Source organism: Seriola lalandi, unplaced genomic scaffold (genome assembly GCF_002814215.2).
Source record: "Seriola lalandi dorsalis isolate HSWRI2012SDOR001 ecotype SW California unplaced genomic scaffold, Sedor1 jcf7180002054850, whole genome shotgun sequence".
NCBI lineage: Eukaryota > Metazoa > Chordata > Actinopteri > Carangiformes > Carangidae > Seriola > Seriola lalandi.
In genome coordinates, this window is record NW_019525403.1 from 1,373,562 (window position 1) to 1,391,591 (window position 18,030).

At 40.9% G+C, this 18,030-nt stretch overlaps 3 protein-coding genes across 16 annotated transcripts in view; 2 read left to right on the forward strand and 1 right to left on the reverse strand.

Annotated features, from left to right (window-relative positions):
* Positions 1–1,118, forward strand: part of LOC111670312 (von Willebrand factor D and EGF domain-containing protein) — a 47,201-nt gene extending 46,083 nt beyond the window's left edge. For all 12 annotated transcript variants that reach the window (XM_087179470.1, XM_087179480.1, XM_087179481.1 and 9 more), the window contains one exon: positions 282–1,118. In XM_087179470.1, coding sequence (XP_087035596.1) covers positions 282–302 — 21 coding nt within the window. In that variant the 3' untranslated portion in view covers positions 303–1,118. The remainder of the gene's footprint in view (positions 1–281) is intronic.
* Positions 1–16,608, reverse strand: part of bzw1a (basic leucine zipper and W2 domains 1a) — a 17,639-nt gene extending 1,031 nt beyond the window's left edge. The window contains exons 1-13 of one of the 3 annotated variants that reach the window (XR_015438503.1): positions 16,487–16,608; positions 14,696–14,769; positions 14,400–14,576; positions 14,121–14,215; positions 13,908–13,973; positions 13,072–13,207; positions 12,871–12,980; positions 12,588–12,758; positions 11,680–11,826; positions 10,871–11,009; positions 10,290–10,412; positions 1,938–2,056; positions 113–166 (exon numbers count right to left, since the gene is read on the reverse strand). Coding sequence is in view for 1 of the 3 variants with exons in the window: in XM_023426965.2 (XP_023282733.1) it covers positions 9,675–9,706; positions 10,290–10,412; positions 10,871–11,009; positions 11,680–11,826; positions 12,588–12,758; positions 12,871–12,980; positions 13,072–13,207; positions 13,908–13,973; positions 14,121–14,215; positions 14,400–14,576; positions 14,696–14,759 (1,260 nt within the window). In the remaining 2 variants the exon portion in view is untranslated. Of the gene's footprint in view, positions 1–90; positions 167–1,937; positions 2,057–8,965; positions 9,707–10,289; positions 10,413–10,870; positions 11,010–11,679; positions 11,827–12,587; positions 12,759–12,870; positions 12,981–13,071; positions 13,208–13,907; positions 13,974–14,120; positions 14,216–14,399; positions 14,577–14,695; positions 14,770–16,486 lie in introns of those variants that run through there. The other 2 variants (XR_015438502.1, XM_023426965.2) reach the window with 2 other exon arrangements.
* On the forward strand, positions 4,527–8,212 carry LOC111670316 (uncharacterized). The gene is made up of 2 exons (XM_023426968.2): positions 4,527–5,237; positions 6,279–8,212. Exons 1-2 carry the CDS (start codon positions 4,617–4,619, stop codon positions 6,312–6,314), a joined length of 657 nt encoding a protein of 218 aa, XP_023282736.1. The 5' UTR covers positions 4,527–4,616; the 3' UTR covers positions 6,315–8,212.
* Positions 16,609–18,030: the final 1,422 nt, after the last annotated feature.

Consider the following 18,030-nt stretch of genomic DNA (forward strand, 5'->3'; position numbering starts at 1 on the left):
GGGGGGGGGGGGTTCAATGATAACAGTGAGCCTGTGAACGCTGCAGTGATCAAAGCAATGTGCAGCACTTTGTTCTGGATGTGAATTCACCGTTTTATCTGAGCAAACATACAAATTCAGCTTCCCTGTCTCCAGATGTTTAACCCAATCCTTTTTAGCTGGATTTCTGAAAAGAAAATAGAAAAAGAAATTAGTTTTTCACAGTCAAAGTTTTCCATACCTTCTACGTCTTTCATTTCTGTGACTGTCATTGTAAGATCTCATATTCCTTTTTTTTTCAGCTCCCTATCGCCCAAGGTTAAGATCCAATCAGAACCAGCAAACACCGATCAATACAGACAAACCCTTTAGGTCATCCAGAGCCATCGGCACAGAGTATCATCAAGAGAAAAAACCAGAGGGTCTTAATTCTCTCCACTGGATTACACTGCAAAGTTCAAACTCCAGGAAATCACTCAAATTCTTTTCAAACCAAGCCCAGTAAAGTCTGAGTCCAAAAGTCAGTTTCGTCTCTGTGTGTCCAGCACAGGACCTGGCTCAGCACTTAAACTGGAAACAGAGGGGAAACTACTTTTGTGCTTATTGCAGTTACTTCTTGACCGACTGTCCCGCATCTCTAGCTGCGGCAAGGGTTGTCAGTGTATAAATTCCAATACTGCCAAACTGTTAGAACATGGTTTTCACAGTTTCCCCTTGCTTCCAGTCTTTGTGCTAAGCTAGGCTAATGAGACACTGACAGACAGAGATAAAGACTTTTTTTATTTACTTTTGCTACACATGTATTCTGCAGACAGGAAATGGGGGAAACCTGAATTTCACCATTTAGTATTTGGCACACGGTTCTTCCTTCATCGGTAACATTGATCATTTTGAATCTGCAGTGGAGGTCGTTCTCTCCTCTAGAACACTTTATACGTTTCGCTGTAAACGCCATCCTGTTCAGGTTCTACACTTCAAACCCAAACCTCTGTATGAGTATTTATTTATTTGGTTGTTTTATACTGTCCTATATTTCTTGTTGTATATATCTTAATCACTGTATAATCTATATTATTTCTTATTAAAGCATTGTTTATTGGTTGTTTTGTAAGAAAACAAATAAAGATCCTATTAAGGTATTGATTTCTTCACATTTCGTTTAAGGTATGGAGAGCGGCTTTAATTATTTAGACTTATTTTTTTAAAACTGTTAATAATTTTTTAAGGTTTGTTGAACTGAAGCTCTGTGGTCAAACTTGATATTTGCATTCTTTGGTGTGGAATGAACCGAAAGACGGATACTTTTGTGTTTGGTTTGTTCGGTGACAACTGAAGTCAACCAGGAGTCGGGTGAAGTCAAATGACTAGTTCCATGTTGAGACTATGTGTTTTTCCCTTTTGCGAAGGTCTGTGTGTTTGAATAGATGATCATAGAGTCATACAATTTGATGTGATGAGACACAGGCTACACGTTGGAGTCTGATCAATCACGGCTTGTGATTGTACTGTGTCATGAACACAATTGTCAAACTCAATGAGAAAAGACACAAAATTCTGACATGCTAGTTTTTTTTTGTTAGGAAATTTTCCCAAGTGAAGTTTGGGTTTTCCCCTATCTTAAACTAACCCTATCCATGTGAGCGGATGATAACACCCAAAGGTGGTGTGTTGCAAAGAGGAGGGGCCCCAGCACCAAGCCTTAGGGCGCCCCTGTGGGGAGGCAATGGGATATAGACGTGTGCTGTGAAAACATATCAGAGAGTACGGATGCAGGATGTGGAAGTTCGATGTGTTAAAGGCTGCTGATTGGTCCAGCAAGATCAGAAGTGAGGACTGAGCTGCAGCCCTTGCTGACGGACTACAAATCACTTTATGTGACGCCTGGAACAGGTACGATAACACTACCAGATGGCTCGTGTTGGGCTCCTCCCAGTTTCAGACAAACTGTGGTTCCTTACCTTTCACACAGATGGTTTGAAGTTCTCCATCCGTCTCCTTGCACCCATAATTCCTTGTTAACAGCTATTCTTAGAACTGAAGACCTCCAACATGTCCACCAGAGGATGTGTGAGATCACCTGAAAAGTACAGATTTAATCAAAGATTATGGGGCAATCAAACAGTGTTCAAAAGATCTTATAACATTTATAGTTTCTGATATTATAGTGTGTTCACCATCTGTTCGCGACACCCTAAATAGATTTTAGTTTGCTGGCGTTCCTTGAGGTTCTCTGGGACTGGCTGTTTGTCGGCAGCAGCGGAGAAGCATTTGACTTTGCTGCAGGGGCCAGACAAGTTCACAGCCAGCGGGTCGGGGCCACAGGGGCCGCGAGGAAATGAGGATTAAGAGATTAATGAGGCCACATTAGCTCCGCACCAGTTAGGATTCCTCCCTGCCAGCCTCTCCCTGACTGCTGCCTCCACCGTTTGACTTTTTACAACTGATTAGGATGAAGCTGGACGCTTTGTTAAACCGCAGCAGGAGCAACAAGCTGGGCCCTCTGTTGATATTTGTTTCTATCACTCTTATCCCCTTTAGCATGTTGCTTTAACACGTCTCACAATTTTTCTTTTCAAAGTTATGGAGGACATTTCTGCTAAATATGTTGCTGTAAATCCTTTTTGACCTTGGATTAGGACTCCTATAGCAGGAAGAATCCTGCAGGCAGATGACCCTTGACCTCAAGCAGTTACAACATATCTTCTGTTTGGGTTGCCTGCTTATTGGAAGAAGACTTGACTCCGCCAATATTCAATATTTTGAAAGAAAAAAAGACACAAACCGAACAGAAATGATCATTAAGGATTTGCTGCCCTCTGCTGGCAGCAGTTAAGACATCAAGAATATCAAATACACAGAAATGCTGATAAAACTGGAGGTGTGAAACGTTTATGAAATCCACAGCTCTGTGATGCTGAGCCAAAATTCTAATGACCACTAAATCAATTTACAAGGCAACATCATTAAGTTTACATGAACTTCATTCCTCTGCTGTGATTTGAATGAAATTGACAAACCAACTTGAAGGTCGTTGCGAGCCTTTACAGCGACACACACAAGGCATCGTCCGTTCAGATATTTATATCCACTCCCAAAGATGGCACTGGTCAAGGTGGAGGAGGAGGGGAGGGGGTGTACGTGTCCATCATGGTGGGTACAGACAGGACGGGACGGGACGGGACGGGTGGGTACACCTGGACTGTTCACTCAATGGAAGCTCAGAGCCGCCGGCCAAGGCAGCAAAGTTACCCTCCACCCTGGATGCCAACAGGCAGGGCACAAACACATAACACTGGTTATTAGTAACCCACAGTGTGGAGGATTAGACTGCTGCGACGACAAGTGTCCATCAAGTCCATCAGCAAAGTTAGAGAATGTAAAGTCAGAGAGGGGAGTGTTTTTAAAAATGACATTCCACTGCTGAGGAAGGTCAAAGTTTCCAGATCCTTAGAAGAGGTTTAATGAGGAAGATGTGACACTTGACTCCCTTCGCTGGTTAAATTTGTCTTTTAAAGAGTCAGTGACGTCCAGAGAATGCTGGATGCACAGCTGGATTTGCCCTCTTGCTCCAGTTGGCGGCATTTTAAATCAACATCCACTCAACAGGTTCCTAAACCTCCAGTCGTTACGTTTGTCTTCACAGAGACACAAGACGCGTGGGACGTAAAAAAGTTCATTTCACGGTGCCTGTGTCTCCACACAGATGTCTGAGGACCAAATCTGGGATAAACTTGCCAACTGCAATTGCAAGTGTGTACACATATCCACTACACGTACACACATGTGCTGGCCACATCTGTACCCGGTTTGGAGCATCTCAGGGCTTTAATAAATAACACGCATGCTCTACAGTTTTCCACTCGGATGCTCGTTCAGACAGGACAAGGATTAGGAGGGAAAACTATGCTAATTAAATTGTATAGGGAGTTCAGGTCACGCTTCCTGAAAGAGCTTTTAATACTAAACTCATTCAGCCTGGCTTCTCCTCGGGGGGGGGGGGGGGGGGGGGGGGGTTTCAGTGATCAGGAAAAACATTCATTATAGGCCTGAGTAATTGTTTCAAACTTTCTGGTCTTAATAAAAACAAATTAAGCTTTCAAATACATGTTTGCTTCTTTAGTTATTTAGTTAGTTATTTCATATTTAACTGAAACTGACTGTCAGATGGACATTGGTACATAATATCATCTTTGGGCTTCAAACCCGATTAAATATCTGTGTACAGTTATAGGAGGATTTTTCCCTATTTTCTGCCAATGTTGAATTTAATAATAATAATGACAATAATACATTTTATTATAGACTCTTTGCCACCGTCATGAGAAGTGACAGATTTTCCTATATCCTGTCAAAATATCATAAGTGTGGATCTGGAGCTGCCAGTATCGGAAGCCCCATATCGGTCGAAGCCTAATTTAAACCCCTATCCTCCAGACCACAACAGGTGCCCCCTCCTCCCCTCCCGTTAGGCTCCACCTGTCTTCCCTTCTCCTGGGCTCGCGACCCAGAAAGCAGCCGTCATTCATTACAAATGGTATGCCGATCCGCCGGGGGCCGGGCGGCACAAACCCCCTCGGTCACCGGATCGGCGGCAGCTGCTCGGCCCCCGGTTCTATTTTCACCCTCAGGATAAAGTGATGTGCAGCCGCCGCCCGCCCGCACGGCCCCAGCAGCTCCAGTCAGACCACAGCAGAGCCAGGATGAAGTCCACAGGCAGTGAGCGCAGCGCGCAGCCCGACTGCTTCACCTCCGACCTGGACGACCTGGACACGAGCAGCGACAGCTCCGACGGGAAGTCCACCGGCGGCTGCAGCCCGCGCAGAGAGCCGGAGGATGCTACAGGGAAGGAGACGGTCCCCGGTGGAAGTTCTCGTTCCGGTGCCTCCAGGCGGAGGAGAAGGCGGAGAAGGAACAGCTCCGGAGGTGGAAGAGGCGACGGAGACGCGCATCTGTCTGGAGTGAGCAAACAAAGACAAGCGGCCAACGCGCGGGAGCGGGACAGGACGCACAGCGTCAACACGGCCTTCACTGCGCTCCGCACGCTCATTCCCACCGAGCCGGCCGACAGGAAGCTCTCCAAGATAGAGACACTGCGCCTGGCGTCCAGCTACATCTCCCACCTGGCCAACGTGCTGCTGCTGGGGGAGGACTGCCGGGACGGACAGCCCTGCCTCCGCTACCAGAGCATCCTGCACGGCCCCGGCGCGCCCTCCCTGCGGCCCATCTGCACTTTCTGCCTCAGCAACCAGAGGAAACTGGTGAGTGGTTATTGACACGTGTCAAAACTGAGCGCATTCCTGCACAAACTACCTCCCGCTCTCTGAGACTGTGTTGAGTTTTACGCAGAACCAGACAGGTACATGTCCCAACTGCTCTGTAAAGTAGGGCAGGTGATCCCACCTGTGCAGCCTGCATCCTCTTTATGTTGGAAATAGGTTTTCAAGTGCTGAGTTTGCATGAAAAGATCCGGTTCAAAGATGATGTGGGTTCACCAGAGTGGCACCTGTTTCTCCAGTGATTGACAACACAGAATGACAACATGCCGTGGTGCCTTCACAGGTTTAAAACAAGTGTAGGCCTTTGACTCAGATCTAAACTCCCTGTTGTTTTCTAGAAGAAAACAGTTTGAGGTAAAAGGTCTGGAACACTCTTTTTAATGGATAAATATTGTTTGTTAACTAATGATGAATTATACTTATTATATTTATTTTTATTTAAACATTCACGGTTCTTCACAGGATCCACAGAAAATTCAAATATAAACTAATGTATGCCAAACAAACAACACTTCTACAGAAGCTGCAGATTAAACATTAAGTTTAAATTAAAAACAACTAAAAAAAAAGCTCCATGGTTATAGAAAAACATTCTAACTATAAATATATATTACTAATATGATTATATTAATTACTATATTAATATATTATATTTAGACAGTGAACGATCATTTCTATCCTGAACAGACGTGTAGTAGTGGATTAGATGTGCTAATAGTACGTGGTGGTGTTTGGCTCCACTCTTGGCTGTTAAAAATAGAGGCTAGACACTGGCAGCAGATCAGAAATATTATGTCACTATTACTTTTAAATGTAAAACTCTAACTCAATTCAAATTAGGAAACTGAGGCTCAACCTGACATTTTCTTCATTTAAGCGCAGTCATTTTTATACTACCTTGTTTCAAAGTATAGTTAATAACAGTAAACTGTAAATGTGACATTTTAACATCGGCGCCTACAGGTTTACATGTCGTGATGCTTTCACTGAACTGTGGAAAATGACCTTTCTTTGCTTCCACAGCTCAGAGATGGAGGGAAGCACTCAGCCGCTGTGTGAAGCAAAGCGGCTCCGGACAGACGAGGAGTCCATCTTGATGTTGTTTACATGTAGACACGTGGCGTATAAACACACCTGTAGGACTTTGTACATATATATATAAATATATTTATTTTTGGATTACACTAGAGAACCAAAGACACAACTAACACTGAAAAGCACTTTCTGTTCACGTTCGTGTGCTTCTGAACCTCTGTGTTTTGGTTGAGCTGTAACCTGAGCCAATGTGTAAAGTTGCACCTGACGGGGGGCTATTTTAGTCCCACGAATAGTACAACCCCCCCACCCCCCCCACCGTGTGTCTGACTAATAAAAAAAGCCTTGTCGCCTTCAGTCACATGAAGGAAACTGAAGAGCTGCTACTGCAGCGGTTGCTGTCAGTTGAGCGGCTTTAATGCTGCCTTCAAGTGCTGTTAGAATTATTGCAATTATGCAGGGGCACTTTAAAGGGCCAGTAACTGAGCTATCACCTCTAGTGGTGAAAAGTAGGAACTGCAATAACACTGCTCTGTCCACATTAAAAGCCTGGTCATGTTGCTAAAGGTTTGTAGTGACATCCTACACAAAGAGCAACAAGAGATTGCACTATTTGTTTCGCAACACTGCGAGAAACGTGTGTTTTTTGTCAAATTAACCACAGGTATGACATCTAGCGTCATCCTGTATTTCAGACAAAAAGCAAGGCCGACTTTAGACGCAACGTGACCGCACGGTGGGAAGACACCGCCGCGCGTAAATTCTCTCTGGGTGGCACAAATTGATGCGATGGATCTACTTAATAAATGAAGAGATGAGAGGAAAAAGGAAAGAACGAGGTGGAAAACAACAGAAAGAAGGTGAAATGAATGAAGCACGACCTTAAAAACCTTTATTACAATCACAAATAAGTGGGGGGTCAATTTGGGAGAGAGATTATACATATCTAAGTTACTTTGGATAAACTCGGGAAGATTTAATCGAGTTTTACTTTCGAAGATGGTGCCCTGGTTGAGTCCGCTACGGCGACAGTTTCTGTACATATGCAAATGAATAGCTGTCACTATTTTGCACAAAGTATGAATTTCTTGAGAAATCGGCTCAGTCACACGTGCGACAGCATGAGTTTTGAGCCTCCGTTGATGTGACGTGATACGACTTTTCAGTCAAGTTTTTTTTGTGAGTATGTCACTCCTGCAACGGGCAAACGTTCTACACCGAGTGGTAGGCTGGTTAAAGGCAGACAAATATTTGACCTGCTTTATTATTTTTAAAATCTTAACTTTAACAAACAAAGTGGGATTCGGGATCAGGGATGATTTGATTGGATAATGGTGGAAATCAGACACTGTTGATTTCAAAACATTGGAACTAAAGGGTTAATAAGTTATTTGTTCCTAGTTTGACGAAGTCTCATGGGATACTACTTTGACTCTGTCTCTCTCTCTTGTTTGTCAAAAGTTTTGCTTTTGGCCTGAATTCAAGATGAACTGTTGAGATAACTATATTTGCAGTGTGATGAAATGTTTACTATTGCGTTGTTGCACAATCTCTGTATCACTTTAAAAACACGAAACTAAACGTTTTGTGTGCACGTGAAAGTGCGATGCCCCGGCATGCGACGTGCATTAGGTTGCCTTTTGCACTTATTTGGAAAATATATAATCATTTTGCAATCATCTAGATCCCCTGATATGAATTACACAGCAAATATGGATGGAAACTATCACTGGAAAATGTTGCACACTACCTCAAACCTGTTTTAAATATGAAGGCCTACCTCTAAATCTAATGTGTAACATGACTGTATAAAAACGTACTTGAATACCTGACAACTGTGTCCTTTGCACATTGCAAACATTGAGAAGCTGCTTGAAGATAAATGTATTTTTGTACAATAAAGATAAAAATGAGAATATCAAGTTGTCTGCAAACGCTCTAAAATGTATTGTGTGGTGTAGTGTGTGGATGCAACTGGACTAAATCTAACGCAATCCAATTCACCAGCCTTCCAGTTATTTGTACTATTAATATTCCCCCTGGAAAGACGATGACTTCTACATTAAATGAAGTGCTCTAATGGAGGATAATGAAGCCAATCAGACTAGGTTACATCTGGATGGAAATCAACTGCTGCCAGGAAAAGAAAAAGTGATTCAAAGCCACAGTAAACACAGAAATGCTCAGGATAAAACCATAGTAATGAGATATTAAATTAAAAAGTAGACTCCAATCATGATTAACAACTGACTGTGTAAATCAGAAATGTCTTACCATGAGATTTTTAGTGTTAATGACCCACTCTTCCCGGCAGCAATCAACTTCCACAAATGACATTACATGTTTTGAGATAGTTGAAGTTAAAATAATCTTCATAAATATTCTAAATGATTTTATAATTCGAGAAAGATTTAAGCGCGATTCAAATGCAAAAATATCAATGTTAAGTGATTTTTGTGACAAATGATTTGTTGGAAAATTTGACATCATGCTCACAAAATACTTTTCAACTTGCTCGCTTGTAGAGTTCTTCAATAATCTAATAGAAACCGAAAGCTTGATCTCTTTTTCCATGCACTTTATTCTGTTTATTATAGCTAAGAAATTTTTGATCTTGCATCACAATCTTAGTTCCGTAGCTACTTTCCTACGTAAATACAAAGAACACAGGAAGATCCATTTCAATAATCTTTATTTCATAAAAAAGTCAATCGGTTTATATCAGATTAAAGAAAGTAGAAACCAATAATAATCAGTTAGCTGGCGAGGCATCTTACAGGGGTGCGTGTCTTCTGACGGACTGACCGGAGCGACCTCGACACGCAGTACAGGTTTACCCAAAAGTCAAGAAAGAAGGTAAGTTTAAGACCGAACAGGAGCCAAAAACGTGAGCTGGGCAAAATAAAAATAAAATAAAAAGGAGAGGGAGAAAGAAGAAAAAGAAACTTTGGCCGAATTACATTAACATTTTTGTCAGCCTCGTAGTCGCATGGCAAAAAGGCAAACTTGAATTTTTAACAAATTCTGGTTCAGATTCATACAAGCAGCGGCTATAGAGATCACATGGAATGTTTTGTATCCAAATTACAGAAGGCATTACAACAATAATACCGAAAAAATGAAAATAAAGAGAGGAGGATCCATAGTTTTCCGCTTCCACTGTCGGCCGCAACATCAAACATTACGAATAAGGACTGAGCCCTTTTTTATTTTGCTTAAATAACGTTTAAATGTTTAAGTGGAGGTGTGTGTGTTTGGGGATAAAGTAGTAACAGGAGGTAGAAGAGAAAGAAGGGAAAACACATTCTACTGCTCCTGCTTGTGTAAAAAAAAAAAAAAAAAAGAAAAAAGAAAAAAAGAAAAGCTCATCTGGCGATGGAGGTTTTAGTCTGCTTCCTCCTCGTCCGACTCGGACTCTGGAGGGAGAACATGAGGAGTCAGTCAATAGTCAGACAATAATTTTTAGTTATTGTTTTTAGTTATTGTTCAATAGTTTTTAACCTGTCATACAGTATTGAAGAACGACCATGGCAATGACTGAAAGCCTGACATTTTGTGTGTCCAACTGCAAAAACATTCACATGCAATGAATCTATGATAGAAACTATTATTTATGTTCTGGGCTGCTGGTTGGACAAGAGACGTTTAAATGCATCAACCTGAGCTTTGGGAAATCGTGGTTTCCACCATTTCGCCCAACGATTGATCGGGGGAAAAAAAAAAAAAAAAAAAACCCACCACATCACATGATAATGAAAAACATCATTACTCACAGTCCTAACATCTGGTTTTGAGTTGTATGAACTTCTAAAATACCAGTGTAACTCTATAAAAACTTCATCATCCATACACCAGCTCACTGACACCTAAATGGCAGGAGAAATCATTAATAACTCTACCTGTGCTTTTCCTGCTGTGACAAGTCCAAGTATCTAGCGTGAGAAATGTTTACTGCCTACAGGTGGAGGAGGGTGTGTGTGTTTTTTTTAGTTTTCTTACCTTCCTCTGCATTCTTCAGCCACTCAACAAATTTTTTCATCTGCTCCAGGAAAACACTCTTCCCCTTGGCAAGGTGGGCTTCGGTGTACCACTTCAGTATGGCCTCTTCGCTCAATACATCCGCTGTGAGGAGGGAAAGGGAAAGTGTCACAGCTGTGCGGGACGACTGACCGAGTATCACATTCAACATTCGCACAAAACGCCTGAAAAATGCCTTTGTAATGGATCTTTCAGAGAAAACGTTAACTGATGCTTGGTGGGAAGTACTGCTCGTGGCTCGTTAGTCGAGGCTTTAAAAACCAGTTTTGAAGGGTTGGGCTTCAATTATTTCAAAATGTGCTAGTTTTATCTCAATGGCGTAGCCTGCAAAGCTTGCAGCTTAAAAATGACACCAAGCATTAGAGGTACAACAGTCAACAGGTCAAGGAAATGTTGAAAAATGACCTCGTACTTCTCAGCGTTAAAAGTGAACGGACTTTCATAAACCTAAAACAAAATGAGACAAACTGTCAGTGGGTAGTTTAGATTAGGTGACTTGGCATCGATGCAGCAGAATGTTCCTCTGTGGATGTGACACCAACCTTTGTAGAGGAGCACCACGATCTTCTGAAAGGCCTTCATGAAGTGGATGTTGTCGTAGCAGTACTCCTGAATCTTCAGTAGCAGGCTGAGCTCAGACAGACCCTGGGAGGTGAAGGCTTTCAGCAGAGGGCTGTATTGCTGGAAGACAGAGAGACATGAATAAGGCTACTGGAGAAAAAAATAGCTCTTCCTCTCAGGGGCAGAGTTGGAAATGCACTCGGCAAGCTCTCTGAGGAGTTATCATGGCTGTAGTAAAAGCCTGTTGGTGCATTAAAGCTCATCGATTTACAGCAGGATCAAGATTTTAATTATAGCAACAGCAGCTGAATCTTCCTCTTCCATTTTGTAACTAATGCGGCTTTATTTTAGAGAGGTCTGGCGGATTTTAACACCGTGAACATCACATAAACTGGACAAACTACTCGAGCAGGAAGACATGAAACAGAACGTTCCTACAATCTCAGATATCACAAAATCATTTACCTTATGGAAAAAAAGAATTAAAAAAAAGGTACATCTGCCAAAACTGGCTCCATTTTCTAAGGTTACACTTTTTTGTGATTGCTTTATGAAGTTATACAAAAATAAAACAAACTTTGAACCCTTAAATAAAGAGACGTACAAGAGTGCACCAATTCCTAACAGAAACATGTCATCTCTACACGGTAGACAAACACTAAATTTCATAGCACTGAACCACTTATTAAGCCTGTTCACATTTTTCTGCATGGGCTCATTAACTGTGCCTTAAGTGCTTTATTTAACTATATTCAAGACATTCAAACCATTTCCAGGACACGTGTCGTACCTTCAAGTGTTTGATGGCTTGTTCGGTCACCAGCTCTTCCTTTTTGTTCCACTCCACGGAGCTCATCACACTGGTCCAGATGATGCTGATCATGGCCTGCTCAGAGAGGCTGGCCTTTTTCATTTCCTCTTTGGTGAAGGCGATAATCTGAAGCGATGGTTAGACAAACGCCGATGGTTAGAGTTTCTAAACGTCACATTCGCATATGGAGAAATACCAGGAGCGGAGTCTTCAGCAGCTTGTTAAACCTTTCGCCTCCATCATTGGTCAAAAGTCAAATACAGGAAAACGGAGACTAATTTCATCCATTTAATGTCACCCAGAGCTAAGTGATAAAAAATTGCATGTTGCAGTTCACACAGTGACTATATGGCCTCTGCCTGCCTGTTGGTTGCCTTGACAACCTGTGCATTAAATTGTTATGTTAGGTCTCTATTAAAACCGAAACAGCTAATTTACATTTAACTTCATGACTCATTGTGCAGACACCTTCGTCATTGTGTTGTAGACTGACTGCTGCCTGAACTGCTGGTGCATCAGTCAAACACAATTATGCAACATGGCAAAAAGGGGAAGCGTCAGTAATGAGGACATTTGGCAAACGAGAAAATTTGATAGCAAAGAGGAACAATGACATTCAGACCTTCACCTGTTCCGACTCAAAGACACTATGAGCTGCTTCGACCATAATGTTCAACATGGAATATTTGCCATTTTATCACCCTGATGCAAGTGTACTGGTACGCAACACCAGACCACAATTTTCAAATTAAACCTGGATATAAATACAAATAAATGTTTATATTTAACTTTATATTGCTTGCAGCAGTTCTGTTGGTGTTGTGGCCGTGCAGCTGCAGCCTTGCAGAAACCCTAAGTGTTTATTCTCCACCCTAAAGCAGCCTCACCTCCTTCTGAGGGTCACCGCGGGCCATCATCTCCTGTAGCTCCTTCTGCAGCTCCTTGCGGGCACCAATGGATTGCTGGTTTCGGGCGAAGTCGGATAGCTCCTTCAGCCCGGCGTCAGTGAAGTACTTAGAAAAATGCTCGCAGCTCCGTTTGTTGGCAGGAAAGAGTTCCTGTGGTGCACAGACATTTTTTAGGTTAATTCACATACAAATCAGTTGCAGCAACTGCTAAGAGCTTGTAATGATGTTAATGATTTTAGCAGATTCTTATCAGTTCGTTTACCATCAGCCTGTTGTCCATGCCGACTTTGCGGAGACTGGCAGCAACAGAGTTGATGTCCTTCTCATTGATCCATGACTTGAACAGCTTGACAGCGAAGGCTGCAGATACTCCTAAACAGAAACAAGACAGGTTTGTTTTCTGCTGTTAAAAACTCAATTGGAATTTTGGGGTGATTGAAGAGAAGACCAAATGTGTCCTCACCCTCTTTGACAAGGTTCTCGTTGAAGAGGCTGCTCAGGATGGAGGCTGATATGTTGCCGTTGGCCAGCAGGATACCGGTCAGCATGGCCAGTTTGTTGCGCTCAGACTCGGTGAACCCTTTTAGAAACAGCAGCAACTACAGGGACAGATATATATACACACATAGGTTTGTTGTGTTTTTAAGTTACAGGGGTCATTTAATCCTACAACTGTAATTAGACTGGAGACAAATTCTAATGGTTTATGTCTCTGTAGGTGTAGCGATACTTTACCGTCCACAGAGAAATTTGTCCTGCAGCTGCTTTACAACACATTATCTTTACTTCCTCACAGTAATAGGATAATAACCACTTAAATTGTTGACAATGATAAACTACGTTTGGAAAATTTCACTTCAGTGCCGACAGATTAATTCCTTATAATTTGGAAATTACAATTGACAAATATTTCCCCATATTACACAAAAATGAGTATAAACAGATTAATCAGGACTGTAAGGAAGTTATTTCCTACAATCTTAAAGTGTTTCATGTTACATTGCAGCTGTAAATTTAGTTTGCCTGTAAAAATGAATTGTCTCTCTGAACTACAATCAACTGTGTCATCACCAACTAACACCTGCCAAATCATTGTGAAACCTTCAACACTGCAAACAAAGCAATAGTTTGTGCTGCAGCTGGAGTAAGGTACCGGCACATTAAAATGGCAGATGAGACACACCCCTTTTAGAGACACGTCCAACCAGAACTACAAGTTGTGATCCGATCAGTGCTCAATTCCACTCAGGATCCCGTTTAAAAAAAAAAAAAAAAAGAAAAAGAAAGAAAAGAACCCACCTTCTTGATCTCCTCCTCGAAACCCTTCTCCAGGTACTTGTAACGCCTGATCAGCTTGTTAAAAACCTATTTTTGGTGAGAAAAAGAAACAGCATTAACTAAACAGTCCTGTCAATGTCTCCTGGCTTATTTTTACATTTCCATTGAATGAATACTTAAATTAAAATATTTAATTCAATAAATGTCCATTGACTTGTATAAGCTGCCTTTTACCTGAGCATATGCTTGCATTGTCTCCAGGTCTTCTTGTGCCGTGAAGAGGCAGAACTCAGTGCGGGTCATGTCGTCAGATAGAGTCCCGCCTGGGGCTGAAGTAAAGACAATAAAAATATTCAAGTCACAAAAGCAACCGTCAAATTCCTGCCTATATCACATCTATACGAGTTGATGGCTTTGTTCTGTTATTCAAGGCATTTTCAAATCTTTTCCAAGATTCACGGACATCACTTAAAGCTCTCACACATATATAACCTGCTTCTTCTGACAACTTACCCAGCATCCCACCGGCCACCAGGATGTCAAAGAGTGTCTCTGCATACCGGCGGTAGTCAAGCTTGGCGCCAGAGGCATCAAGGAACTTCGCAACCGCTTCCAAATCAGTGCCAGTTTGATTCAAGCCTTGTACGATACTTTCTTGAAACTGAGTAGGGTCAAATCTCTCCTTTTCATCTGTGGGAAGAACGCGCAAAGTGTTGCATTCAGGAAAAACCCCTTTAGGGACAGGGTAAGATTTGTGCACAGTCAAACATACAAAACAGAAAACAAAAGCAGCAACAATCAACACTGACCTCTTTTCCTCGTTTTGAAACGCTGGCCGGTTAGCGTTGGCTTTTGCTGCTTTTGATTATTCATAAAAGACACCCTGAAAAGGATAGAACAGACAGTTAATGTTTACTCAAGCCGTGCAGATTACAAGTTAACACACGAGTGAACAGTACACTGTGTTCCCTTAAATTATGTTTTGTGTTGCTTTCATTTGGGTGTAACTTGGGTTGGATCCATGTCAGTGTCATGAGTTCAGAGAGTTTCACTCTTCTCCGCAAACTATTATGAACACACCAACAAGCCTAAGCGTTACACTGGGTGAAATGTTCCTTCACGAATATCAACCTGACCACTGTAGTTTTTATACTTCATCCTGCTGCTGAAAATACTCAGTGTATATTAATATATAGTTGTAAATCCAACAAATTCACAATTTATTTGTGTTTGAGTACCATTTGCTAAAATCACCGAGCCTTGTTTTAACCCTGACACAAAATATCTTAAAACCTGCAACAAATTGTTTTCAAAACCAACCTGACAATTACCCCCCTCAATTAATAGATTGGTTGTTTTGACCTGCAAATGTTAGAAAATGACTCAAAACAATTAATCAGTTATCAAAATAGTTGCTGATTAACAGATTGTTGAGTTTGGTCTATTCATGGAATTTGTTTAAACCGAGAAAAATGTAGAATGACACCCACTTTATCCTTCAGCTATGAGTAATTCAAGTTTAGTTAACTCAAAGCCAAAGGGCCATGTTTGAATAGAGCTTTTCTTGCAATAATACAGAAGTAGTGCAGTTTCTGCAGGGTTCACAATATTATATTTCAGACTAAGAAGTTTTAACACCACATAAAATGCAATTTAAAACCTTTTTCACTCTAACACTGATCAAAAAAAAAATCCCACTTTTGGTTTAAGTGTAAGGTATTGTAAAAGCATGTAATCAGATGCAATAAAGTTTATAACTCGTATTACTGTCCATGACAGGTAAGAAAAAATATTTAAGAATTTTGAAAATGAAACTTGAATGAAACTGCAATACCTTCAAAGGCCCCTCGAATTAAATGGACTTTACAATACCTGCAGATAGAGTGTATCACGTAGAATAAAGCTAATCCGTAAACACATTTTATTTCATTACTAATGACAAATTACAGAAATGCTTTTTTAATAGTTACTAATACAAAATCAAAGGAAGACAAAACAAACAAAAGACAATGCCAGGAGGTACAATGGAACTGGTAACCAATTAGTCATGTGCTGCAGGTTATATTTTAATTTTCGCCAACAACTGTGACCATGAAACAGAAAGCGTTTTGTGAACCATTTATACGTTTAAAAGACAGATATTAGGCAAGATTTGATGAGGTATGGCATACTTTACAGCTAGCTAATTATGGGTTAGCATTAGCTAAATCCGGGCCTCACCATGCGCCGAGCCAGGGCTGGTCAGCCGGGCCCACTAGCTGGTTTGCTAACCATATTCGGTTAATTACTTAACAGCAGCTTGTGCTTTAAAAACCATCACGATTAGTTAATATGTCCTCAACGCAACCTTCTGTCGAAATGTCACCGCAAAATTTGGATTACTATCGACATATTGTGCGTATGGGCGCTGTGAGGAGGCTAATGCTAAGTTAGCTACCCGAACCGGAGTAAACCAAAATTCGCCCTCCAGCGGCGCCCATGATGGCAACATTCCCGGCTAAAAAACGTTATTTAACACGTCCTAGCCTAAGATACTAGCATCTTCACGTGAATTTTAAGGCGTGAGGGTTAACGAAAATTGTGGAAATGCAGTTACTCACCGAAATTAATGCAGATAAAAAACGGTTGTTAACCAGGGGAATCAAACCAAGTGTCGAATCTCTCAGCGGCCCAAACAAAAAGACCTTCCCGTCAGGACCTACGTATGCTCCGCCCACTGCGCATGCGTGATTCAAAGGGGGATTTCCGTTCAACAAAAAATAAAAGAATATTGTTCTTTATTTATTTAAATCTTTTTATTTCTTTTTATGTGAAACGGATTATATTTGTAAACTGCTCAAAAGTTTTATGCCTGCGGCTAAAAATTATTTTCAATATCTTTTGGTCTACAGACCTTTTACTCAACGACCAAATTCATCGTTTGATTATAAAAATTCCAAAAAGTAGTTAAAAATAGGAATTATTCATGCCTTATATTGTTCCAGAATCCTTGTTGCCATCTTCAGACGTCTTGTTTTGCCCAAAACTAGTCCAAAACCCAAAGATATCAGTTTTATAATCATGAAAGTCAAAGAAAGGTGGCAAATCCTTTCTCTGGAGAAGCTGCAACTTGGTTACAACGTATATTGAAATGGCTTTCCAAATGATCTCACTGTTTTCTGTCTCTGCAGGTAATTTTCTAATGCTTTCATGCTTACGTTTTGACAATTTCCTTAGAAATGTATATTTCTGCATTATTGTATTTACTGATTCCAGTATTAGGTATATAGCCTTTGATAGTTTTTAGCTTTGTGAGTAACAAAGTTTTATTTTTCTCCTGTGAGTACATTTACTCAAGTACCGCACTCATGTTTAGCCTTGAAGTACTTGTACTTTACTTGACTGTTTCTATTTTCTTTTTTATACCTATATTCTGTCAGAGAACTGTTGTCAGATGTGAGGATTTGATGCTTGTCTCTCTGTTTAATATCATTATAAAGTGAAGACCATTGGGAGGTTGACAACTGAATATATCATCTGTGTATAACAGAGTTACTTTGGGCTGAATCAGGAAAACAAAACAATGAATCAGAACAATAAAGACAAAGGTCATGAGAGCACACATACTTTATTTCATGTAACTGCAGTTGTGCTGTGAGGCTTTCGGAATTGGACCTGATTGATTTGTCAGCCTAAAGGCCATGTGACATGAAGTGATGTGATTCAGTACTTAAAGACATGACAACCCAAAATTCAGTTTCATACTGACCTGCCTGTCAAACAAATCATTTAACAAAGAGTTAAATGTCCCTAAGGTCACAGATATACACATACATAGGGTCACCTGATGCAGAGCTGATGCTCACAGCTGAAACCCATGAAGGAATGATGTAATGACTGTAATGTGTAGATTCATCATTCTTTACTCCTCTTCTACTCATTTTTTTATTTGCATTACTTTTCACACTGTATAACTTTATTTGAGTCCCTTCACCTTTTTTTTCCTTTTTTTATTTGTGATTCCATGTCTTCTTGATTTTCTGTGTTTTCTCTTTCCTTGCCGTCTTTACTGCTTTTATCTGTTTCTTTTCCTTCTTCCTCTTCCTTCCTTCCTTTCTTCTTTGTCTTTACTTCCTTCCTTCCTGTCTTCCAGGTTGTAGAGAAG